This window comes from Artemia franciscana, chromosome 5 (genome assembly GCF_032884065.1).
Source record: "Artemia franciscana chromosome 5, ASM3288406v1, whole genome shotgun sequence".
NCBI lineage: Eukaryota > Metazoa > Arthropoda > Branchiopoda > Anostraca > Artemiidae > Artemia > Artemia franciscana.
Window position 1 is genome coordinate 13,979 of NC_088867.1, and position 27,713 is coordinate 41,691.

General features: G+C 36.2%; 2 protein-coding genes across 2 annotated transcripts; both read right to left on the reverse strand.

Annotated features, from left to right (window-relative positions):
* Positions 1-21,615: 21,615 nt before the first annotated feature.
* LOC136026806 (putative ankyrin repeat protein RF_0381) lies at positions 21,616-22,500 on the reverse strand. The gene has a single exon (XM_065703505.1). It carries the CDS (start codon positions 22,498-22,500, stop codon positions 21,616-21,618), a length of 885 nt encoding a protein of 294 aa, XP_065559577.1.
* A 512-nt stretch (positions 22,501-23,012) lies between these two features.
* LOC136026807 (receptor-interacting serine/threonine-protein kinase 4-like) lies at positions 23,013-27,360 on the reverse strand. Its single transcript, XM_065703506.1, has 2 exons — positions 27,064-27,360; positions 23,013-23,747 (listed from the first exon to the last, which is right to left on the reverse strand). The coding sequence occupies exons 1-2, from the start codon at positions 27,358-27,360 to the stop codon at positions 23,013-23,015; spliced, it is 1,032 nt and encodes a 343-aa protein (XP_065559578.1).
* Positions 27,361-27,713: the final 353 nt, after the last annotated feature.

A 27,713-nucleotide genomic window follows, 5' to 3' on the forward strand; every position in this document is an offset into this window, starting at 1 on the left:
CATATTCTGTCGAATACTCCTGGTTACTTCTTTGAACCTTGATTTTTTCTTGTATTTCTTTGTATTTGTTAATGAACTTTTTACCACGAGAGCCTCTTTTCCTCGTTTTTTTTACCCATCATCGAAAGAGAACTTATAAGTGAAACTAAAAAGAAATATATTTGATTGTTTCGAAAACTATATCCACAGTTCTTTTAAAGGGGATCCAAAATTAAATGAGTAAACCATTACTGGAAATTACTTGGATGTCAAATCCCCCTAAAAAGGGGGGCTAAAACTGCTTCTTGTTCAATGGCTTACTAAAGTCTCCTTACATATATCTCACAGCTTACCAATAGGACCTAATCTCTTAGTAAATTTGAATTTGTAAAACAATCGTCGAGTGCTATAAGGCACCTAAAAGCTCACGTATGATACCTGCAAAAATTGTCGAAGCTGAAATAATTTCTGCATTCCAAGTGGTATAAATTTTGGACTAAGAACTTAAACAAGAATTTTCCCCAAAATGTTGAAATATCTATTTGAGCCGCTGTCAGAGAACAAGATAACTTTGTCTATTTGAGACTCAGCTCTTTCAATCTAACATTAGTTTGAGTCAGAAATACCTCTGGTGTAAGACCACGTTGATGGAGATCTAAATTCGACAAGCCCCTGACGACTGCGTATCAGGATAAATATAATGAAATTTTACAAATGTTATAGGAAGCTTGGTTCAGAGGAAAATTTACTAATGCTTCATTTTCCGTTAAAAAAGAGCTAGTGACTCACATCAAACGGGTCCGTTGGTTTGCAATGCCCGAGGGAGCAGCAAAAGCATTAAATTTGTCGAATAAACACTCGATGTTCTGAAGAACGTGGGTAATAACAATTTTCATCCAAACACTGATTCTTAGTTTTTAAAATTTTTACCAATTCTTTTAAATTCAGGAAAACGTTTATTCTTAACGTATCTTAACGTTAATACTATACTATACTTAACGTATAGTATCTGTTACTGGGAAGAATGTATACATTTTGACCCGGCTCAATAGTAACCAAAACTCTAAAAAATTAGATTTTGATATCAATAGCCACATCAAAAGAATCGCATTTTAATGTTGATTTCAAATATATAAGTTTCATCAAGTTTAGTTTTACCAATCAAAAGTTAAGAGCCTGAGAAAATTTGCCTTATTTAAGAAAATAGGGGGAAACCCCCCCTAAAAATCTTAGCGAAAATGACACCATCAGATTCAGCGTATCAGAGAGCCCTACTGTAGAAGTTTCAAGCTCCTATCTACAAAAATGTGGAATTTTGTTTTTTTTTTCCAGAAGACAAATCACGGGTGCGCGTTTTTTTTTTTCAGGGGTCATCGTATCGACAAAGTGGTCCTAGAATGTCGCAAGAGGGCTCATTCTAACGGAAATGAAAAGTTCTAGTTCCCTTTTTAAGTGACCAAAAAAATTGGAGGGCACCTAGGCCCCCTCCCACGCTCATTTTTTCTCCAAAGTCAACGGATCAAAATTTTGAGATAGCCATTTTGTTTACCATAGTCGAAAACATAATAACTATGTCTTTGGGGATGACTTATAGTATCTGTTACGTATACGTATAGTTTATACTATACTTAACGTATATGTAGTAATGCTATACCCCTCATATATGTAGTAAAAATATGAGATTAAAAAAGTTCGTTACGTAAGCTAATTTATAAGTTACGTTTATCTTTTACTAACAAAAACATTCGTAAAAAATTTAAAGCTTTAGGTGCCTTTTTACGTAACTACATAAAAAAAACTAGTTTTTTTTAACTGAAAGTAAGGAGCGACAATAAAACTTAAAACGAACAGAAATTACTCCAGATATGAAATGGGCTGTCCCCTCTGCAATCCCTCGCTAATTACGCTAAAGCTTTTAATTGTTTTAAAAAGCAGAATTGTGGCAAAGAGTCAAATTTAGCGTAAAGAGCGAGGGATTGCGGAAGGGACAACCCATTTCATATACGGAGTAATTTCTGTTCGTTTTAATGTCGCTCCTTACTTTCAGTTAAAAAAAATAGTTTTTTTTTATATAATTTCTGAACGTTTTTGAATTAATGCATGTTTGATTTTGGCTCTCTAAACATAAATTATTAAAATAAAGTTTACATATTAATTCCTTTTTGGCTAAATGGCTTTCTCTTAGTTTTGATCAGACGATTTTGAGAAATAAGGGATGGGGAAGGATGCCTAGTTGCGATGCAATTTTTTGGTTACATAAAAGGGCAACTATAAATTTTAATTTTTAACGAATTTTTTTATTAGTAAAAAATATACGTAACTTAAGAATTAACTTACGTAACAAACTTTTATATTCTTAAATTTTTATTATGTATATGAGGGGATTTGTACTCTCCTTAATACCTCGTTCTTTACACTAAATCGTAAGTTTTGTCCCAATTCTTTAAGAATGACCCCTGAATCAGAAAGGCCGTAGAATAAATAGTTGAAATTACTAAAAATACTATAGCATAAAGAGCGAGGTATTTATCTCCTCCTCAATACCTCGCTCTTTATGCTAAAATATATTTAGAACCCCTCATATGCGTAATAATCTCTGTTCGTTTTAAGTTTCAATGTTACTCCTTACTTTCAATTGAAAAAACTTTTCCATGTTATTTTTTCATTGTTTTTTTTTATAGTAATTTTAGAAAATCCTGCACCCTTTTCATGAATTTCTTTTCCCCCATAACATTTTTCTCCAAGGAAAGATCCTCCCACATAGCCCCCTCCCCTCAGCCCCACCCCCCAAACCAAAAAAAAATCCCCTGAAAACGTCTGTACACTTCCCAATTACCATTATTATATGTAAACACTGGTCGAAGTTTGTAACTTGCAGCCCCTACCCCAGGGACTGTGAGGGAGTAAATCATTCCCAAATACATAGTTATAATGATTTTGGACTATGCAGAACAAAATGGCTATCTCAAATTTTGATCCGTTGACTTTGGAGAAAAAATGAGCGTGGGAGGGGGCCTAGGTGCCCTCTAATTTTTTCGGTCACTTAAAAAGGGCACTAGAACTTTTCATTTTCGTTAGAATGAGCCCTCTTGCGACATTCTAGGACCACTTTGTCGATACGATGACCCCTGGAAAAAAAAACGCGTACCCGTGATTTGTCTTCTGGGAAAAAAAAAACGAAATTCCACATTTTTGTAGATAGGAGCTTGAAACTTCTACAGTAGGGCTCCCTGATACGCTGAATCTGATGGTGTCATTTTCGCTAAGATTTTTAGGGGGTGTTTCCCCCTATTTTCTTAAATAAGGCAAATTTTCTCAGGCTCGTAACTTTTGATTGGTAAAACTAAACTTGATGAAACTTATATATTTGAAATCAGCATTAAATCCGATTCTTTTGATGTGGCTATTGATATCAAAATTTAATTTCTTAGAGTTTTGGTTACTATTGAGCCGGGTCGTTCCTTACTACAGTTCGTTAGCACGAACTGTTTGATACCAGACAAATACATTTAGGTGATCAGTGCTGTGTACGAGAATAACACTGCGCGGTTAAGGTAGGAAATGAGGTTTGTAGCTGGTTGCATTTTAAAGAAGGAGGACTAAACTAAACACTGGATTAAACTTAACGCAAAAACATGCAAACTAATTATATTTTTGTCAAAGGGTTTGCAATAAAATGGTTTGCTATCGAATAGATACCAGCAGTGGCGTTATTAAGATTCTTAGGATCTGTTTCAAAAATTGAGCAGGAACAAAAAAGATGATTAGCCTTAAGATGAAAAATATCCTAATTTTGTGCATATAGTTACCTAATTTGATTGTCCCGTTTGAAGGTTCATCTTTAGCCTAATGATTCGAAACTAGAATAGAGATTTACACATAATACAAAGGCAAAAAAAACACCACAGCTTCTTTAACTTATCTTAGGCTGCAGCTAAGCAAAAGACATCATTAAAAATGTGCAACTTATAAAATTTCAGAAAATCGTTTGACACTACAATCCTTCAAAATCTTCAGCCATCATTATGCATTATTTCTTTCTTCATTCGTTCTGTCCAGTAATCTTTTAGGATCTTTTTGAATCCCAATTTCCTGAAAATAATGTCATTAATTAATTCCCCAGAATCAAATTTTCTGGCGACTTGGCATCCACAAACCTTGATTAGCGGTTTAATATTCTTCTGATTCTATATTTGGGCTAACAACTAGTATTTTCTCTGCTGCTTACATGAAATTATTTAAATAATAAAGCTCATTTGAGCCCCAGTGAAAAGACTTTTTCAAGAAAAAATGATTATAATGAAAGTAGAATGAAAAAATCACATGAACAGAACCAATTGCTCCTTAGCCATGCAAAAAATCTATAACTAGCTCAAACAAATTAACCACTGAAGTTTTCATATACTTGTACTTAGGCAAAGACAGAACTTAAAAGGAAACCAAACCTTCTCCCCCAAATATACATTTATTTTGCTAAAAGTTCTTAAGTAACCCTTAGACAAAAAGACTAAACCGTAAAATTATAATCTAAGTGTTCCCTTTATTGTTTTTTTTTTTTACTAAGATGAATTTTGGCTTAAGGGTATACAGACAGAAATTATCATAAACCAGACTATCGTTTCTATTCCTTTTAAAGTAAAATACAAATAATTTGAATTTAGGAAAGTATAATCTAGGAGAAGCAGTAAGGACTGTCGCATTCTGAGATGATATAATGTCAGAGTAAAGTTAAACATTAACGAATTAACAAAATAAAATGTTTTTTTCTTATAGTCATTTTTATTATCTTTCTACCGAAGTTCCTTCATCAAAATGTTTTAATACTGTTTCATATATTTCCTAATATTATGCTGATCTTTCTGAGGAGAACGGGGGGGGGGGGGGTCAAAAGTACACTGATGTGACATTGACAGAGAAAGGTAGCGTAACTCAATAACCGTTTGTAGCCACTTATCTTTGCTGTAAAATTGGGTTTAATCAACTAATCTTTGTTTCACGTTTTCCTACGAAAACAAGAGATAAGAGCTCATATGGCACTTGTGACGAGGCGAGAAGAGCTAAGAGCCAAGAGATCATATGGTATGAGCTCTAACAAAATTCTACGAATCAATAGATTGATTCATATATTGCTTCATCCCGATTCCTACTCTCCTCCAAAAGTGTTTTTCCAAGATTTCCCCCTCCAACTCCCCTAATGTCAAACGATCTGGTCGGATTTGAAATAAGAGCTCTGAGACATTAATTCTTTCTAAAAATCAAATTTCATTAAGATCCGATCATCGTAAGATAAAATACCCCAATTTTCACATTTTCAGAGAACTCCGGTTTCCCCTCCAACTCCCCCAACATCACAGGATCTGGTTGGAATTTAAAATAAAAACTTCAAAGCACAAGATCCTTCTAAATATCAAATTTCATTAAATCTGTTCACCCTTTCTTAAGTTACAAATACCTCAATTTTCAAATTACCCCCCCTCCAATTCCACCAAAGAGAGCATATCCGGTCCGGTTATGTCAGTCACGTATCTTAGACAGGTTTTTATTCTTCCCATCCAGTTTCATCCTGATCTCACCGCTTTAAGCATTTTCTAAGCTTTGCGCCCCCCCCCCCAACTGCACTCCCCAATTATGCTTGATCCGGTTGAGATTTAAAATAAGAGATCTGAGTTACGTGGTACTTCTAAATATGAAGTTTCATGAAGATCCGATCACTCCTCCGTAAGTTAAAAATACGTCATTTTTTCTTATTTTCAGAATTACCCCCCCCCCCAATAGATTGGATCCTTTCCAATTATTTGAATCACGTATTTAAGACTTCTGCTTATTTTTCCCACCAGGTTTCATCCCGATCCCTCCAATCTAAGCGTTTTCTATGATTTTAGGTTCCCCCACCCCAAACTTCCCCCAACATCACCAGATCCAGTCAGTATTTAAAATAAGAGCTTTGAGACACGATATCCTTCTAAATGTCGAATCTCATTGAGATCCGATAACCCGTTCGTAAGTTAAAAATACATCATTATTCTAATTTTTCAGAATTAACCCCTCCCCCAACTACCCCAAGGAGAGCGGAACCTTTCCGGTTATGTCAATCATGTATCTAGGACTCGTGATTATTTTTTCCACCAAGTATCATCCCGATCCCTCCACTCTATGATTTTTTCAAGTTTTAGGTTTCCCCCTCCCAACTACCCCCCCCCCCAATGTCACCAGATCTGGTCTAATTTAAAAAAAGAGCTCTGAGCCACGATATTCTTCTAAATTTCAATTTCATTGAGATCTGATCACCTGTTCGTAAGTTAAAAATACCTCATTTTTTCTAATTTTTCAGAACCCCCCCCCCAACTATCCCAAAGAGAACGGATCCATTCCGTTTATGTCAATCATGTATCTAGCTCTTGTGTTTATTTTTCCCACCAAGTTTCATCCCGATCCCTCCACTCCAAGTGTTTTCCAAGTTTTAGGTTTCCCCCTCAACTCCCCCCCCCCCCAACGTCACCAGATCCGGTCAGTCTTTAATATAAGAGCTCTAAGATACGAGATCTTTCTAAACATCAAATTTCATTGAGATCCGATCACCCGTTCGTAAGTTAAAATACCTCACTTTTTCTAATTTTTCAGAATTACCCCCCCCCCCCCCCAACTACCGCAAAGAGAACGGATCCGTTCCGATTATGTCAATCATGTATCTGGGACTTGTGCTTATTTTCCCATCAAGTTTCATCCCGTTCCCTCCACTCTAAGTGTTTTCCAAGATTTAGGTTTCCCCCCCTCCAACTCCCCCCAATGTCATCAGATCTGGTCAGGATTTAAATAAGAGCTCTGAGACACAATATCATTCCCAACATCAAATTTTATTAAGATTTCATCACCCATTCAAAAGTTAAAAATACTTCATTTTTTCTATTTTTTCTGAAATAACTGGCCCCTCACTCCCCCCCCCCAGATGGTCAAATTAAGAAAACGACTATTTTTCATTTAAGCTGGTCCCGTCCCTGATACGCCTGCCAATTTCATTGTCCTAGCTTACCTGGAAATGCCTAAAGTAGCAAAACCGGGACCGACAGACAGACAGACCGACAGACAGACCGACCGACAGAATTGGCGATTGCTATATGTCACTTGGTTAATACCAAGTGCAATAAAAAATGTATAGCATTATAAGAGTGGGGTTGACTCAACCTGAAACCAAAGTTCTATATCTGATTTAATCTTTAAGTACAAAGGACATCAAACTTAAAGTTTTTTTTTTCTTCCCCGGTTCCATCTTAGGTCTAATCAGCCAGTTTCCTTGGCGGTTCCTTGGATCCCAAGCAGTATCCTTTGGTCTCTTCTAATTGTTATTTACGGTTTTATTTGAGTTGTTATGACATTATCAAGGTTAGATCCCTGCTTAAAGCTTCCCCAAACATAGTGTTTGAAATTAAATTATTTTTTTTCATATGAAAGCATGAACTCTTCTGATGAAATTTTAAGAGGATAGAATTGTTCAAGGGGAATTTTACGGGGGGGGGGGGGGTTGTGGTTTACATTAGAGAATTTTTCAATGACAAGTTTCCCATAAACAAAGTGCATTTTTCACGAAGGGAAAATCAGATTTACCAGAATTATTTAAAAAATAATCAGAAACTTATAAAAGTTTTTTCTACTGAAAGAAAGGAGCATCCCTAAAACTGAAAACAGTGGGAAATTATTCCATATATGAGGGAGTTCGACTATTTGTCCCAAGTTTTAAGAGTGACTCCTGAAGCCCAAAGGGTATCTAATTAGAATAAAAAGCTCTTTCAAAAGGACTAAAAGCACTAGCATAAATAGCAAGGTATCTAGGAGCAAGATAAAGAGCAAAGTATGACCCCTCCCCCTTATATGTGGAATAATTCCTGTTCGTTTTTACTTTTAATACTGCTCCTAATTTTCAATTGTTTTTTTTTTATTATTTACACAAAAAGGAATGGACAGTTCATAGATTAAAAATAGGCACCAACTACAGATTGAACATTTGAATATGGCTATGAATTGTACTTTTTCGACGACTAACTTTCAGAAATATGGTCAATTATGTGAACAATTTAGAGAGCCTTAGCTGGAATAATTATTTTCTCTTACAGCTAGGATTGAAGCTGAATGAGTTCCGTACCTATTTCGTATATTTCATTAAATCTACTCAAATCGGGTTCATTTTCTTGTTTTATTTACTATGTTTTATGGCACAGATAAAGGAATAGTATTAAAAGTACCTCTTGATGTCATAATTCCTTCATTTTTAAAGAAATTAGAGCTTATCAAAGGCCCCTTTCATGACAGTAATATTATAAAGTTGGTATACATTTCTTAAAGTCAAATTTTACTGAACATAACATATATACGTTTTTTAAACGTTAGTAAATAACTCTTAACATGGTAATATTAATTAAATCCTATTCGAAATAATCATTAAGTTAACACACGCTTTTGAAAGCATCATGGGATCTTTTGTTTCATTGTATTAGTTAATTACCAAGAAAAAGCTGGATAGATAATGCTTAAAGTAAGCTCCTTAAAATAAAAAAGCCCTTAAAATAAAATTCTGACACATTAAAAAAAGAACAAAGACTATATTAAGCCTGAAAACAAACAAAAATAAGCTGTGGATGGTTATTTAACTTAGAGTTGCTCGTAGATAGATAACAAGAAATGAACTAGTTAAGCTGGGAATGTGAAGGAATTTCTATAGTTAGAACTAAGGAAAAAAGTTATCCCCTGGTTTCTCTGACATTCCTTGTCTTCTAATTTTTAGCTGAAGCACCCTTTTAGGAGTGGTACCATGCAGTAGATTTATATTTTTATATTGTCAGTGCTACAAAAAGAGGACGTGGCCTATCTGATGGCAACGTTCACCTCTAACTTCTCAGCAGAAAGCTAGGCAGTTACTTTCACTAATTGGTTTAAAAGTTAGAACATGGTAACGATCAGATTCTGATTTGAATTTGCCTCCAGGAAAAAAAACTCTTTGACTTCGTGTGTGCAACCGAATTCTTCTAGTCTTTTTTTGTTTCTTTTTTTGTTTTTTTTAACAGCTTTTGTAGACTCGGGTTTCAAGTGTTTTATGAATTTCTATTTTTTGTTTCGGAACGTGTCTGTATTTCATGATAAAAAATACCGTCGGTACATACCCGTGAAAATTTCATGGCACGAAGATAAAACGAAAATTCATTTATTAAGGCATTTGGTGATTTTTAATCTGAAGCAAAACTACACATGATGACCATTTAACAGAGAGTTAGGTATAATGTCAATCAAAATTGAATGGTCATAGAATACGAATCAATAAGTGTCATATAATTCGAAACACTAGAACAGTATTAGTATTAAACACAAACTAATCATTTTTTAGCCCTAAGAATATAAAGTAAAAAGCGAATAATATTGAAAAATACTAGCAGTCTCCATTGCATCAAACAATTCGTGGCAACAAGCTATAAGGACTGGGTGACCCGGCTCAAGAGTAATCGAAATCCTAAAACACAAAAGATTTGATAATAGCACATACTACAAAAGAATCGAACATTCAAGTTGATTTCAAAAATATAAAGCTCATTAAGCTTAATGGTACCCATTAAAAGTTACGAGCCAGTGAAAACATGACCTATGTCTGAAAGAGGGGAAGCAACCAAAACAGGTGATCTAAATGGAAATCACACCCTCATATTCAGCACATCAAATAACCCTATTTTCAAGTTTCAAGGTCCTATATACCAAAATGCGGAATTTAAAATTTTTACCACAAACAAAATCACGTATGTTTCTTGTGTTTGTTGTTTTTTTTTTCCAGGAGTGACCAAATCTGACACGGTGATCCTATAAGATTGGGAGACGGCTTACATACATTCGATGCAAAAAGAAAGAATTAAATTATTTTTTTGCACAATATACCTTACTTCTCCGCAAAGCGGTTTTAAATTATAAATAAACATGGACTTACCCTTGTACAAAGTAGAGTACTTTAGAATCTCCATTTGAAAGGCCATTGTTTGAGCACATCTCAACATTTTGACTCTTGACTAGCTAAATTTTGCTTCAAATTTGACATCTCTCAATCCAAAATAGATTCTTTTTCTCAAATAGCCACATTTTCATGAAAAATGAAAAAGATGAGTTTCCTTATAATTTTTTGATGCGATAAAATAATATTATTGAGTATTAAGCCTGTAATTTCGTAGTTTCCTCCTATAGAAATTATAAATTTTACTTTTGAAATATTCTATGACGATTGAAACAAGCAAGCACGGCAACATAAAACATGGCACTGAGATTAGTGAAAGAAGGTGTGCTACATTAATCGAGTTCTAAAGTGTCTGGTAATGGTATGTCTTTCTCGTTCAAACAGTAAATTTGGAATAAATCAATGTATTATGCTCTTGTGTCTTTTGCGGTTTTGGCCTAGCGGTCCCTTGAACCCTTCTTGAAATAATATTATTGAATTGTAATCAAGTAGGTGTGGGCATCTAGCCATGGCTAATTGAAGAAAAAGCTAAGACAAATAGTCCGATAGAGTGAGGGACAAATCTTACATGAGCCCTTACTAGGATTGTATAAAAATGATGTCAGTTCATTTGTTTTAGTTAGAAGTGGGCTAAAATTTACCGGCAACTGCATATTCATAAATTTCATTTGTGGGTTTGGTCAATCTGTCAGATGAACCTGTGGCCTAGACAATATTTATGGCGCTTGGGTCGGTTACAGCTCGACCAAGGGGTTATCCGACTGCTCCGAGTGTGGTATTTCTATTGTGTTTGAGAAAGTCTTGTGGGTGCAAACAATTTTTGCTCAGAGCAGAAAAGACCCTTTCTTGGCCCATTAGCGTCACTCGACCAACCTCGTCGAAAGCAGATCGACCAAGGGGTGTTCTGACTGCTCCGACAAAACAACCAATTCTGTCACAACAAAATCAGTTTCTATCATAAGATATCGAATCATGTTACATGCGTCTTTCGATATCATGCTTTTTCTGGCCAAAGAAAAGGCGTCGTTTACCTGCCTCTGACTTCTTGGAACATTTGTCTGCAGCTCATTCACAGTCTTTTGTTGTTATGTTTTTTGTCTTGTTTTTTCTTTTTGTGTGTGTTTACTCCACAGTTTAATGTACTTTGTGGGTTATAAATAAATTATTATTATTATTATTATGTCTTACTAAACTCCCCATGAAAATATTCTCGGGGCGTCATTATTGTGGTCTTTGCTATTGTTTTTGCTCTTATTAATACAGATTTCTCAGAAGGCACAAATGGGGTGGTTTTTACTCCTTCTTTCTTTTTATGGTTTCCATGGGGGTCACAAATTGATTTTCTGTCACAAGTACCAACGTAATGAATAACCGTATATAGGCAGTGCTCAGGTGGACAGTTGAATACGCAGGGCTCATATCGAAAGATATATCTCTTCAAATCAACCGTCTTGCCTTCATCAGCCGTTGATTATCTCTCTTTCTGAAGTTTGGATGAACAGAGGGTACAGTTACCGAGTGTCCCCCAATAGTACTGCTATAACGGTAACCATCGGCCTTATAGTCTTGTATGCGTTCAATACTATCTGAATATAATAAAGAAATACTACCTGCAGCAGGATAGGACGAAACAGTGTTTTTGCACAGTTTAAACCTTGATATAGCAGTTTCGTGAGCGGTCTTCAAGATTATGGCAGTCTCAGTAGATTTAAGTGCCGATTTCTTGGTTTCGTAAACATGTAGATCCACTGGTTTACAAAGTGATGTCCCTCGTGTTTCCTGAATAACACTTGGTCGATCCTTTTGAAAATTTTGTACTTTTTCGGACAAACTGCTATATTTCATGGCTTCGTTAAGATGTGGGTCCACTGGATTACAAAGTGATGCGCCATGATTAACCTGAATAACACTTGGTCGATCCTTTTGAAAATCTTCTTCTTTTTTGGACAAAAGAGAAACATTCAAAAAAGACTTATTAAGAGTCGATTTATTTTTTTCAGACTATGTACTATAAATCTGTGCTTCGTAAGAGTCCAGGTCTTTGTCTTTACATAATTCATTGGCTGTGTACACCGTTTTGTTAACGTTACTTCTTTTTTGTGGGGTCATTTTATCATTGTTTTCATTATAGACGTTATTAACCTGGAACTCATTTTCTTCTTCCAGCTCAAAATATTCCAGCATACTCTCTTGGAGGTCAACCTTTTCCATATCCTTGCAATCCTTAATTTCCATGCACTCTTTGTACTTCATGCCCAGCTTATCATTTTCAAAATTCCCTTCGATATCAATCTTTTCTAACACCTTTGCTTCAAAGTGCGTTTGGAAACCATCCTCGTTGATTTCATCTCCCTGTTGTCCACCTTCTTCCCTGGATTTGCAAATAGTACTTACCATTTCGTACTCATATTCTGTCGAATACTCCTGGTTACTTCTTTGAACCTTGATTTTTTCTTGTATTTCTTTGTATTTGTTAATGAACTTTTTACCACGAGAGCCTCTTTTCCTCGTTTTTTTTACCCATCATCGAAAGAGAACTTATAAGTGAAACTAAAAAGAAATATATTTGATTGTTTTGAAAACTATATCCACAGTTCTTTTAAAGGGGATCCAAAGTTAAATGAGTAAACCATTACTGGAAATTACTTGGATGTCAAATCCCCCTAAAAAGGGGGGCTAAAACTGCTTTTCTTTCAATGGCTTACTGAAGTCTCCTTACATATATCTCACAGCTTACCAATAAAACCTAATCTCTTTGTAAATTTGAATTTATAAACAATCGTCAAGTGCTATAAGGCACCTAAAAGCTCACGTATGATACCTGCAAAAATTGTCGAAGCTGAAATAATTTCTGCATTCCAAGTGGTATAAATTTTGGACTAAGAACTTAAACAAGAATTTTCCCCAAAATGTTGAAATATCTATTTGAGCCGCTGTCAGAGAACAAGATAACTTTGTCTATTTGAGACTCAGCTCTTTCAATCTAACATTAGTTTGAGTCAGAAATACCTCTGGTGTAAGACCACGTTGATGGAGATCTAAATTCGACAAGCCCCTGACGACTGCGTATCAGGATAAATATAGTGAAATTTTACAAATGTTATAGGAAGCTTGGTTCAGAGGAAAATTTACTAATGCTTCATTTTCCTTCAAAAAAGAGATAGTGACTCACATCAAAAGGGTCCGTTGGCTTGCAATGCCCGAGGGAGCAGCAAAAGCATTAAATTTGTCGAATAAACACTCGATGTTCTGAAGAACGTGTGTAATAACAGTTTTCATCCAAACACTGATTCTTAGTTTTTAAAATTTTTACCAATTCTTTTAAATTCAGGATAAACGTTTATTCTTAACGTATCTTAACGTTAATACTATACTATACTTAACGTATAGTATCTGTTACTGGGAAGAATGTATACATTTTGACCCGGCTCAATAGTAACCAAAACTCTAAAAAATTAGATTTTGATATCAATAGCCACATCAAAAGAATTGCATTTTAATGCTGATTTCAAATATATAAGTTTCATCAAGTTTAGTTTTACCAATCAAAAGTTACGAGCCTGAGAAAATTTGCCTTATTTAAGAAAATAGGGGGAAACACCCCCTAAAAATCTTAGCGAAAATGACACCATCAGATTCAGCGTATCAGAGAGCCCTACTGTAGAAGTTTCAAGCTCCTATCTACAAAAATGTGGAATTTTGTTTTTTTTTCCCAGAAGACAAATCACGGGTGCGCGTTTTTTTTTTTTCAGGGGTCATCGTATCGACAAAGTGGTCCTAGAATGTCGCAAGAGGGCTCATTCTAACGGAAATGAAAAGTTCTAGTGCCCTTTTTAAGTGACCAAAAAAATTGGAGGGCACTTAGGCCCCCTCCCACGCTCATTTTTTCTCCAAAGTCAACGGATCAAAATTTTGAGATAGCCATTTTGTTCAGCATAGTCGAAAACCATAATAACTATGTCTTTGGGGATGACTTATAGTATCTGTTACGTATACGTATAGTTAATACTATACTTAACGTATATGTAGTAATACTATACCCCTCATATATGTAGTAAAAATATGAGATTAAAAAAGTTCGTTACATAAGCTAATTTATAAGTTACGTTTATCTTTTACTAACAAAAACATTCGTAAAAAATTTAAAGCTTTAGTTGCCTTTTTACGTAACTACATAAAAAAAACTAGTTTTTTTTAACTGAAAGTAAGGAGCGACAATAAAACTTAAAACGAACAGAAATTACTCCGTATATGAAATGGGTTGTCCCCTCTGCAATCCCTCGCTAATTACGCTAAAGCTTTTAATTGTTTTAAAAAGCAGAATTGTGGCAAAGAGTCAAATTTTAGCGTAAAGAGCGAGGGATTGCGGAAGGGACAACCCATTTCATATACGGAGTAATTTCTGTTCGTTTTAATGTCGCTCCTTACTTTCAGTTAAAAAAAATGGTTTTTTTTATATAATTTCTGAACGTTTTTGAATTAATGCATGTTTGATTTTGGCTCTCTACACATAAATTATTAAAATAAAGTTTACATATTAATTCCTTTTTTGGCTAAATGGCTTTCTCTTAGTTTTGATCAGACGATTTTGAGAAATAAGGGATGGGGAAGGATGCCTAGTTGCGATGCAATTTTTTGGTTACATAAAAAGGCAACTATAAATTTTAATTTTTAACGAATTTTTTTTTTAGTAAAAAATATACGTAACTTAAGAATTAACTTACGTAACAAACTTTTATATTCTTAAATTTTTATTATGTATATGAGGGGATTTGTACTCTCCTTAATACCTCGTTCTTTACACTAAATCGTAAGTTTTGTCCCAATTCTTTAAGAATGACCCCTGAATCAGAAAGGCCGTAGAATAAATAGTTGAAATTACTAAAAATACTATAGCATAAAGAGCGAGGTATTTATCTCCTCCTCAATACCTCGCTCTTTATGCTAAAATATATTTAGAACCCCTCATATGCGTAATAATCTCTGTTCGTTTTAAGTTTCAATGTTACTCCTTACTTTCAATTGAAAAAACTTTTCCATGTTTATTTTTTCATTGTTTTTTTATAGTAATTTTAGAAAATCCTACGCCCTTTTCATTGAATTTCTTTTCCCCCATAACATATTTCTCCAAGGAAAGATCCTCCCACATAGCCCCCTCCCCTCAGCCCCACCCCCCAAACCAAAAAAAATCCCCTGAAAACGTCTGTACACTTCCCAATTACCATTATTATATGTGAACACTGGTCGAAGTTTGTAACTTGCAGCCCCTCCCCCAGGGACTGTGAGGGAGTAAATCATTCCCAAATACATAGTTATAATGATTTCGGACTATGCAGAACAAAATGGCTATCTCAAAATTTTGATCCGTTGACTTTGGAGAAAAAATGAGCGTGGGAGGGGGCCTATGTGCCCTCCAATTTTTTTGGTCACTTAAAAAGGACACTAGAACTTTTCATTTCCGTTAGAATGAGCCCTCTTGCGACATTCTAGGACCACTTTGTCGATACGATGACCCCTGGAAAAAAAAAACGCGCACCCGTGATTTGTCTTCTGGGAAAAAAAAAACGAAATTCCACATTTTTGTAGATAGGAGCTTGAAACTTCTACAGTAGGGCTCCCTGATACGCTGAATCTGATGGTGTCATTTTCGCTAAGATTATTAGGGGGTGTTTCCCCCTATTTTCTTAAATAAGACAAATTTTCTCAGGCTCGTAACTTTTGATTGGTAAAACTAAACTTGATGAAACTTATATATTTGAAATCAGCATTAAAATGCGATTCTTTTGATGTGGCTATTGATATCAAAATTTAATTTTTTAGAGTTTTGGTTACTATTGAGCCGGGTCGCTCCTTACTACAGTTCGTTACCACGAACTGTTTGATACCAGACAAATACATTTAGGTGATCAGTGCTGTGTACGAGAATAACACTGCGCGGTTAAGGTAGGAAATGAGGTTTGTAGCTGGTTGCATTTTAAAGAAGGAGTTCAGCAGGGTTGTGTTCTTTCCCCATTTATATGGATCATTTTGATGGACTTTGTCTTAAGGAGCGCAGCAAAGGCAATGGGAAAACATGGAGTCAAATGGGGAAGAAAAACTTTCCTGTATTTAGATTATGCTGATGATTTCAGCATCCTAAATGAAAGTGTGGGCAAAATGAATGAACTCTTAGAGGTTACAAGTTCAGGGAGCTTGAATAGGTTTGAAAATTAATGTTAAGAAGACTAAGTCACTAAGGCAAGGATTAAATGAAGATGGAAAAATGACGCTGGGTAACGAAAAGACTGATGAGGTGGACAGCTTCACTTACCTTAATAGTATTAATAGAAAAGACGATGGGAGTAGTGAAGATATTAAAAATAGAATAGCCAACACTAAGGGTGTTTTTTCACAGTTGAAAAAAGTTTAGAAGGATAGAAAGATAATCTGCCAATCAGGAATAGAATACTTGAAGATACAGGGATGACAGTGCTCAAATATGGTTCCAAAACATGGGCGCTCCGAAAGGCAGATGAAGATTTGCTAGGTGTTTTCCAGAGTAATTTCCTACGGATTGTTCTGGGTACACGGCTGACTGACCGTATTTCAAATAGTAGGCTGTTAAAGTGTAGTTTGAAATTATATATATATATATATATATATATATATATATATATATATATATATATATATATATATATATATATATATATATATATATATATATATTATATATATATATATATATATATATGGTATCAAAATTCCATTTTTTAGAGTTTCGTTTACTATTGAGCCAGGTCGCTCCTTACTACAGTTCGTTACCACGAACTGTTTGACCAAAAAATCGCAGGGCAACTAGGCTTCCTCTCCCGTTCCTTTTTTTCTCAAAATCATTCGATCAAAACCATGAGAAAGCCATTTAGCCAAAAAAAACTTGCAAATTTCGTGTTAATTATTCCTCTGCGGAGAGCCAAAATCAAAACATGCATTGGTTCAAAAACGTTCAGAAATTAAATAAAAAAAAAGTTTTTTTAGCTGAAAGTAAGGAGCAACATTAAGACTTAAAACGAACAGAAATTACTTCGTATATGAAAAGGGCTGGTTCCTCATCAACGCCCCGCTCTTTGCGCTAAAGTTTTGTACTGTTTTAAAAAGTAGAGTTGAGAGAAAGAGTCAAACGTAATCTATCCTCTCTTTTTATTTAGAATAAACGTGAATAAATAAGAATACAATAACATTTACGGTAGAACTCTAGTTAATTGACTTCTTGCTATCTTGGAAAGGGTTTAGGTAAGGAAAATGAAACTTTCAGGGATGGGTCTATAGGCTAAAGTATGTCCTGGGAAGGTATTTTGAAGTACCTACCTCTACTCCTTCTCCCTCTAGAGGGCCCTGAAATTTGCCTACATGACAGGTCTATACCTATTGAAATTTTGACAAAACAACACTTTACATTAATATTCAGTTACTATTTGGTTTTTCTCAGCCTTTAGTTCTGAAAATGCAATTCCTGTTATTTGAATAGAATTTTGAGCCAAATCAATAGTTTTTTTTCACAAAATTTAGGAAATATATTTGCATATCTTTAAAACCTTGTAAAATGGAATTGAGCGAAGTTATGAAGCTGAAAACAATTTGTTGTACTTCAATTAAGCAGGAGACCTATTTTGCAAGGTTTCACTTTTGTAACACACATATTTTTAAAGGTTATTAAAGATCAAGCCCCTCTAGAAGGAGAAGGAGTGGAGGTAGCTGCTTCAAAATACCTTCCCGGGACATACTTTAGTCTGTAGATTCATCCCTGAAAGTTTCATTTTCCTAACCTAAACCCTTTCTGAGATAGCAAGAAGTCAATTAACTAAAATTTTACCGAGGTGGGTACTTTAAGATACCTTCTCAGGATATACTTTAGAATGTAGAGCCATCCCTGAAAGTTTCATTTTCGTAACCTAAACCCTTTTCGTGATAGCAAGTGTAAAAAAGGTTTGGTACAATTATTTTGTATATTATGAAGTAAGAGTTGTTTTCTGTCTTCGAACTGTTCAAATACTTTACCCAAACCTCCTTATTTGCAAATGTATAGCCCAAATTATATATATTTCCTATCTATTCTATCACTTGTCTTTGTCTTGTCTCACGTAAAGCTAAAAGAAATAAACTAAGAAACCGGTATGTTTGCTCGATTTTTACACAGCGTAAACTTGAGTGATTGGCCTATAATGCACGGGTACCAAAATTCCTTCCCCCTACAAAAAAAACTCAAACAGAATTCTCGAATTTGAAAAGCCTTATTATCCGCTAGGGGTATTTTCTGGGGGAGGGGGTATTTACTTGGGGGGTCGTGTATTTTTACGTGGGGGTATTTCTCAAGGGGAGGGGGGTCAGGGAGTATGTTTTGGGATGGTAAATGACATGTGTAGAGCTCAAAACCTAATTTAATGTTGGGAATGGGGGAAACTGCCACCTCAGGACCCAAGCATTCCCCTTCCCCCTGCTGAAATTTAGTTTTTGCAAAAAATCTTGTCAGAACTAAGTTGAGCCTGAATAATTAAAGTGTCCATAGAAATAGGTCAGTTTTTTAGTAAATATTTGCCCTTATGGTGATATATATTAAAGATACTCTACACCACAAATTCGATTTATATTTCAGAGAGAGACGTTTTCAAGGGGGGGATTTTATCGGGCGGAGGGGTTGGTGGGAGGGTTTACGTTGTAGGATCTCTACATAGAGGAATTTATGGGGGTAGAAGAGAATTTCCATGAAGGGGGAGGGGGACTGGATTTTCCAAGCATAATAAAAAAAACGAAAAAAAGTTTTTTTCAACTGAAACTAAGGAGTAAAATCGAAACTTAAACAACCGGGAATTATTATTTATATGAGGGGGTTCGTCCCTTCCTCAGTGCCTCGCTCCTGATGCTAAAGTATTTTTAGTAATTTCAAAGGTTAACACTCAAAATGCCCGCGAAAAAAAGCCAATAACTCAAAATGCTCACGACTCTAAATGCCCACGGCTCAAAATGCTAACGATTGGATAAATTTTAGGTTTCAGTCCCTAATTGGGAATGAGACGAGGAGCTGCTCACTCCCCAAACCCGTGTACTCCGGGTGCCGGTGCTGGGAGGATGCCATTTCATCCTAGACAGGGTAAAAACTGAAAAAAGTAGAAGGTGCCGGGTGGGTGATGGGAGTAACTGGTGAATTTGTAATCTCCTGGTTTTGCTTTCTGTGTTGGCACAATTTTATACGACATTGCTTCTTTACTTGAATGCAAACAATTCTAAACTGATTAAGAAACACAGAAAACAATTATTTTTCAAACTTTTTCGTTGGTTAAGCCTGTCACTTATAATGTCATAGTCCGCTGTCCCAGGATGATTTTGGCCTCCCCTGTGGAAGGTTTCGGCTGTCGGCATTGTAAACTAGGATGATGTTAATATCCCATGTGACCAGTTTGAACTGTTGGCATCTGGAACTGTCAAAATCGTTAATGAAGTTTTCCTCAGAATAAATTTTGAGCAGTAATTGAAATCTGGTAAGGTCATCAGCACATAACTGTTTTCAATTGAACATAAATCAGAATTTGCAATGAAATAGATTGAACTTGCAAGTAAGGTCACTTTGCTCTTCATCAACTTTTGAGATTTTTAAACGTGTCATTGCCAAATTTCAGACCTTGTATCCAGAGAAAAAAATATTGATTATGTATCATGAATGTAGAACGTGTTTCATGTAAATAAGTATAAGAATAACTTGGAGTTTCTATAAATTAACTTATAACATTGTTATGCTGTAGTGGCAAAACTAGAAAAAAAAAACACTAGTCGACTTATGCCCTGATGTCGTGCTTATCCAAGAACCTTATATTAATAAATCTAGTAAACTTTAATTTGTACCGAATATGTACAATATCTTTTCAAAGACAAAATTTGAGAACTGACTTTTTAGTGCTGCTATACTTGTCCGCAAATCCCAAAAATGCGATATACACTAAGGAATCTCGACCAAAGAATGTGTTACAGATCTGATCACTTGTATATCAACTTAGTTTAGTTCACTTAGTTTAACCTAGTTTAATAATTTTGGTTTTTTTATGGCACTTGATAATAACCAAGTGACATATAGCAATCGCCAATTCTGTTGATCTGACTGTCTGTCGGTCCCGGTTTTGCTACTTTAGGGACTTCCAGGTAAGCTAGGACGATTAAATTTGGCAGACGTATCAGGGACGGGACCAGCTTAAATTAAAAACAGTTATTTCCCCAATTTGACCATCTGGGGGGAGTGGGGGGCTGGTTAATTCGGAAAAAATAGAAAAAAATAAGTATTTTTAACTTATGAATGGTTGTTGGAATCTTAATGAAATTCGATGTTTGGAGTGATATTGTGTCTCAGAGCTTTTATTTTAAATTCCGACCGGATCTGATGACATTGGGGGGATTTGGAGGGGGGAAACCAAAAATCTTGGAAAACACTTAGAGTGGAGGGATCGGGATGAAACTTGGTGAGAAAAATAAACACGAGTGCTAGATACATGATTGACATAAACGGAACGGATCCGCTCTCTTTGGTATAGTTTGGGGGGAGGGGGGTATTTCTGAAAAATAAAAAAAATGAGGTATTTTTAACTTACAAAGGAGTGATCAGATCTTCATGAAACTTCATATTTAGAAGTACCTCGTAACTCAGATCTTTTGTTTTAAATCTCAACCAGATCAAGTGTAATTGGGGGGGGGGGACGGAAATCTTAGAAAATACTTAAAGCGGTGAGATCAGGATGAAACTGGATGGGAAGAATAAAAACCTGTCTAAAATCCGTGACTGACATAACCGGACCGGATCTGCTCTCTTTGGTGGAATTGGAGGGGGGTAATTTTGAAAATTGAGGTATTTGTAACTTACGAAAGGGTGACCAGATCTTATTGGAATTGGATATTTAGAAGGATCTTGTGCTTTAAAGTTCTTATTTTAAATTCCGACCAGATCTTTTGACGCTGGGGGGAGTTGAAGGGGGAAACTGTAATTCTTGGAAAACGTGAAAATTGGGGTATTTTTATCTTACGAATAGATGATTGGATCTTAGTGAAATTTGATTTTTAGAAAGAATTCATGTCTAAGAGCTCTTGTTTCAAAGCCCGACCAGATCGTTGGATATTGGGGGGAGTTGGAGGGGGAAATTTTGGAAAAACACTTGGAGTGGAGGAATCGGGATGAAGCTTGGTGGATAGAATAAACAAATGTCCTTGATACGTGATTGACAGAATCGTACTAGATTCGCTCTCTTTGGGGAAGTTGGGGGGAGGGGTTCAGTGATTTGGCGAGTTTGGTGGTTCTTGACGTGCTAGGACGATGAAAATTGATAGGTGTGTCAGGGAGCTGCACAATTTGACTTGATAAAGTCGTTTTCCCAGATTCGACCATCTGGGGGGCTAAAGGGAGAGGAAAAATTGGAAAAAATTAGGTACTTATAACTTACTAGTGGGTGATCGGATCTTAATGAATATTGATATTTAGAAGGAAATCGTGACTCGGAGACATATATATTGTCTCAAAGTGTTTGGTATGTTTATACTTTGAACACTTTTGATTATATGATCATAGTCTAAATGCTCCCTGATTACATCCCGGGACATTGATTTGAGTGAACCGTCAGAGTCATTGAAGGCAAGTCTTGCTAGTCTCCAAAACCATTTTTTTTTGGAGGTAGTTTTCGAGTATAATGTAATATTTCCCTGAGTCTTTCTTGGTACATTATTTTAGCATCTATTGGTGTTACAAGTGAATAATAAAGTGTATCATTTTCTAAAATATATTTGGCTATGGCAAAACGCTTTTTGATATGAAAAAAAAATAAAGCAATTACCAAGGTTGTCTCAAATTGCACACTCCCTTCTACGTTTGGGTCGGCTCCTTTGCTCAGCAGTAGCTGACAAATATCCAGTGTGCCTTCTTCAGCAGCGTAATGCAAAGCAGTTTTTTTACTACTATCCTTCAGATTCGGGTCTGCCCAATTGCTCAGTAGTAGCTGACAAACATCCAATGTGCCTTTTTTAGCAGCGTAATGCAAAGCAGTTTGTTTACTACTATCCTTCAGATTCAGGTCTGCCCCATTGCTCAGTAGTAGTTGACAAACATCCAATGTGCCTATTGCAGCAGCATAATGCAAAGCTGTCTTTTTGTTCAAGTCTTTAATGTTTGGGTCAGCTCTATTGCTCAGCAGTAGCTGACAAACATCCAATGTGCCTCTTAAAGCAGCAAAATGCAAAGCTGTCCTTTTGAGAAAGTCTTGTATATTAGGGTCGCCTCTATTGTTGAGCAGCAGCTGACAAATATCCAGTCTGCCTCTTTCAGCAGCATAATGCAAAGCTGTGTATTCCTTCCTATCTTTCAGATCTTTCAGATTCGGGTCAGCCCCTTTACGTAGCTGCTTTTGGAGAATGTTCAGTTTCGTGTCTTTTTTTTTCATCTCTTTTAATAATATGTTTTTCTTGTTTGATACTGAAAAGAGGAAATAATCCAATAGATGGAAAAATGCTCTTGAAATTCTGTTACACGGCATGTTTATGTCGTTTTATTTCTGTAATATACTTGATACTATATTGTTTCATTAAAATCATGAGTCGAGTTGTTTAAATCGACCAAATATTAACTAATTTCAAAATTTTCAGTTATTTTTCAGGTTTGATTTAAAATATGAATATTATTGTTGAGACGCCATTAATATTTTTGCAGTTTATGTACTAACTTAAGTTATTCTGAAATCAAAACTAAAATTCAAAAAATTATTTTTTTTTTTAATTGAAATATAAGACAACCCTAATAGAGTAATACACTTGATACTATATTGTTCCATTAAAATCACGAGTCGAGTTGTTTAAATCGACCGAAAAAATAACTAATTTCAAAATTTTCAGTTATTTTTCAGGTTTGATTTAAAATATTAATATTATTGTTGAGCATATCTGCATGTGATATAAGCCTCATTCAGTCCAGAGCTGCATTGTTCAGCAGTAGCTGACAAATATCCAGTGTGCCTTTTTCAGCAGCATAATGCAAATCTGTTTCGTCATACTAGTCTTTAACGTTTGGGTCAGCTCTATTGCTCAGCAGTAGCTGGCAAATATACAGCGTGCCTCTTTCAGCAGCATAATGCAAAGCATTCCTTTTATCACTATCCTTCAGATTCGGTTGTGCCCCTTTGCTTAGCAGCAGCTGACAAATATCCAATATGCCTCTTTCAGCACCAAAATGCAAAGCTGTCCTTTTGAAAAAGTCCTGTATATTAGGGTCGCCAATATTGTTGAGCAGCAGCTGACAAATATCCAATGTGCCTCTTTTAGCAACATAATGCAAAGCTGTTTCGTCATACAAGTCTTTAAAGTTTGGGTCAGCTCTATTGCTCAGCAGTAGCTGACAAATATCCAGTCTGCCTCTTTCAGCAGCATAATGCAAAGCTTTGGTTTTATCACTCTCGTCCAGATTCAGGTCTGCCCCATTGCTCAGCAGCAGCTGACAAATATCCAATTTGCCTCTTTCACCAGCAAAATGCAAAGCTGTCCTTTTGAAAAAGTCCTGTATATTAGGGTCGCCTCTATTGTTGAGCAGCAGCTGACAAATATCCAATGTGCCTGTTTTAGCAGCATAATGCAAAGCTGTTTCGTCGTACAAGTCTTTAACTTTTGGGTCAGCTCTATTGCTCAGCAGTAACTGACAAATATCCAATGTGCTTCTTTCAGCAGCAAAATGCAAAGCTGTCCTTTTATTACCATCCTTTAGATTCAAGTCTGCCCCATTGCTTAGCAGCAGCTGAGAAATATCCAATTTGCCTTTTTCAATTCAATTTATTCAATTCAATTTATTCAAAAAGAAAAGAAAACACATAACAACAATAATAATAAAGATCCTAGAAGCGAACTTGTTAAGGACCAAAACGACAAGAAATTGAAAATGAAGAATAGAGAAAAAAAGAAAAGAGAAAACAAGGGTAATTAAAACAAATTGAATAAACATTTAGAGAAATGTAATATCAAGATTTTAGTACATTGTTATATAGCGTCTGAAAACTTGTGGATAGCTTGACACTGGAGGGTATTAAATTCCATTGAATTATAGATTTATAAATTGGGGATTGCTGGGTGGAACTAGAGATACACCTGGGGACAATTAAGGAATGGTTGGATGAACGGAGACAGTGGCCTTCAGAATTATTACTATTAAAATAAGATAATAAGTGGGGAGGAAGATTTTTATAGTAAGCGGAGTATGCGAGGGATAGATTTAACTTTTTGATAATTTGTTCAAAAGGGATAATACCAAAATCGGAGTACAAGTCCTTGGTGGGATATAGTCGTGGCAACCAAAAAACTGCTTTGACGGCACGGTTTTGAGCAGATTTTAGTTTATTGGTAACTGAAGGATAAGTATTGCCCCATACAGATCCGCAGTATGCGATATATGGGTAAATAACGAATAATAAAGGGTGATAAGGATATCGGGAGGAAGAAAATAATTCACACGATTAATCATACTTACCTGTCGCAAAATTATGGCTCTGATATAGGACACATGTTTTGCAAATGATAGGCAGGAGTCTATGTGGACACCAAGAAACTTGGCAGCTTCGACCTGCGGGAGGAGATTTGTAGAATATTTTAGGCCAAGTGCTGGCTGAGCTTCATTTTTTTGTAAGGGGTTCGAAATAATACCACCTGACTTTTCTTGCTGTTAATGGTCATGCAGTTAACGAGACACCACTCCTGTACTCTATTCAGAAGGGTTTGAGTAAAGGTGACGACGGATGGTAAATTAGGACCGGTGATGAAAAAGTTGCTATCGTCAGCAAAAAGTATTGGGTGCACTGATGGACCCAGGTCTGTAATCAAATCATTAATATAAAGGAGAAAAAGTATTGGACCAAGAACAGAGCCCTATAGGATGCCCCTCCGGATAGGTAGGGGATGTGAAGTCACCCCACCCAGTCTCACACTCTGTACTCTACCAGAGAGATAAGAGCCGAACCATGAGAAAGGAACTCCACGATTCCCTAGGCTATTGAGTTTACTTAATAAAACACTGTGATCAACCATGTCAAAGGCCTTTGAAGAATCCAGAAATAAGCCCAATACAGTATTTTTACGGTCAAGTTGGGAACGTATAAACTGTGTGGTGTGTATTAGTGCATGAGCAGTTAAAAATTTGGTACGGAAGCCATATTGATGAGGATAAATCAACGAATCTGATGAATGATCCCCAAATACAAAGGGAGAAAGACGTCGGAATATAATTCTCTCGAGCACCTTAGATATAACTGGGAGAAGTAAGATTTGAGGATGATAATTGCTTATCTCAGACGGATCGCCTTTTTTATGAATCGGGATAACAATTGCTGATTTAAATATTTCTGGGAAGACTCCATTGGTCATAGACAGGTTTGCTATGCGCACAATGGGTTCACAGATATAGGAAGATACGGTCCTAAGAAGCTTATTACTTATACCAAAGAAGTCAGGTGTACTACTATTAGAGAGAGATTCGATAACTTGAAGCACCTCTTTGCGATCAGTTGGAGAGAAAAACATGGATCAGGGATTTTTGCTAGGGTGTACTGACTGTGAGAAGGAACAGGAGTTAGCATTTGGAATATTAGTGATATAATTATTAAAAGCATCCGGTACTGAAAGTGGGTCAATTAATCTGCCACTGATGTCCCTAAGGTTAATAGGAACAGATCTTGAATCCTTTTTTTTAAAGAATTTCATTCATTGTAGACCAAATTTTTTCCAAGTTCCCTTTGCAGTGAGAGATTTTTGAATAATAATAATTTTGCTTTGCTTCCCGGATGAGTTTGGTATATATGCTTTTGTATTTTTTATAATTAGTCAGGTCAATAACGCTACTGGTTTTGCAAGCTAACTTATATAGGTCATTTTTTCGGTATGAAGAGATTATCAGGCTTTTTGACATCCAGGGACGTATATGGGTAGTTTTTCGGTTTGATTTACGAACTGGAAAGGTTGAAATGATAAAATCAATCATTCCCTGTGTAAAACTACTTGTGGTTGAATTAATATCCTGACAATCCAAAGTCTTGGACCAGTCGAAGGATTTCAAACAATCCGTGAACCGTTTCATATTCACAGTATTATATATTCTATTAGACGTAGGGCTATTAGTTCTACGGGGTTGAGTAGCTGATAGGGAGGGTAAGGAAAGATAGATTGGAAAGTGATCTGACAAGTCAGAAAATATTATTTTGGAGGACAGATGGTTTCCCAGGGAAGTGGATACAAAAATGTTATCAATTAAAGCAGCAGTAGACCTCATGGGATCACCTCTAGTAGGAAAAAGGATTGTGGGAAGAAGACCACTTGAGGTAAATGTTTCAAAGAAGGTATCACAATCATTGTTATTACCTTACCTTAGACCTTAGATCCTCCAGAGCCAGGGGTGGATCATAGGGCGTCTACGAAACCTTGCCAGACATATCGGAGCTGAGCTGCAGCCACGAATTCCTCCCACTTTGGTTGAAGAGACAACTCCGCATTCCTCAGGTCTCGGTCGTACTGTCGTCGTAAGGTGTGTCTTGGTCGACCTCTTTTTCGCCTCCCCTTGGGATGCCAATCATATACTGTATTCGGGAGTCAATCCTCTTGCATATGGAGGACGTGGCCAAGGTATGTCCATATCCTACGTTTCAGAAGGTCAGTAACTAATGGTAGACCGGTTTGCCGGCAAACTTCTATGTTGGTGACCTTTTCCTGCCACGATATGTTCAGGATTCGCCTAAGGTACATGTTTTCAAAGGCTAGGACACGTTTCTCTAGCTGGGTGTTTAGTTTCCAGCATTCACTAGCATAGAGGAGGATGGACATCATATTGCTACTCAGGAGGCGGAGCTTCAAGCGCATAGAGTATTTACTACTGCGCCAGACTGGTTTCAACTTGCTAAAAACCGATGTCGCTTGTCCAATTTTCTTCTTGATTTTGTAGGCTATTTCACCATCGTATTTGATCCAACTCCCGAGATATTTAAATTCCTTGACCTGCTCAATAATTTTATTTTTGCATTTTAATATGAGTGGGGAGTCAGATGTGGCCATACTCTTTTTTTTCTGACATTTACTGCAAATCTCATTTTCTCGGCCTTTTCGTCTACGGCGTCGAGTAGCAGCTGTAGTCGCAGTTTTGCTTCTTCAAGAAGAACAACGTCATCTGCAAAGTCCAGATCGGAGATCTGTCGGCTCCTAATCTTCACTCCAATGCCTGAAGACTGCCGTAGAATATAGTCCATTACAATGACAAACAGAAACGGGGATAGGACACACCCTTGTTTGACGCCAGACATTATCTTGAAGAAACGTGTGTCCCCATTTTCTGTGCGTACACAGCATTCACTATCCTCATATAGTGCGATTATCATTTTGACTAGTTTATCAGGTACTCCGTAATATTTCAAAATCTTCCATAAAGTGTCTTGGTCAACAGAATCGAACGCCTTTTCAAAATCAATGAAGAGCAGGTACAGCTTTTTTTTCCATTATCTGGACTCTTCCACCATCAGTCTAAGAATGAAAATAAGATCTGTCATTATACGTTCGTTAACTGGGTTCCAGTTTGTCATTGCTTTGTGTGCAAGAGGTGACATCAGAAGTCCTACACCAGCACGGTGGACGGAAGGGTGACCACTAAATGCCATGACATATTCATCACCGAACTTCTCTAATCCATTTCCAGTCCACCTTATTTCACTGAGAACGAGTATATCGATGAGGT

Coding starts and splice junctions, on each gene's coding strand:
- LOC136026806 (XM_065703505.1), bottom strand. CDS start 22,500: ATGCCGTGTAACAGAATTTCAAGAGCATTTTTCCATCTATTGGATTAT.
- LOC136026807 (XM_065703506.1), bottom strand. CDS start 27,360: ATGATAATCGCACTATATGAGGATAGTGAATGCTGTGTACGCACAGAA. Junction 23,748..27,063: donor CCGAGAAAATGAGATTTGCA/GTAAATGTCAGA, acceptor GATATTTCTCAG/CTGCTGCTAAGCAATGGGGC.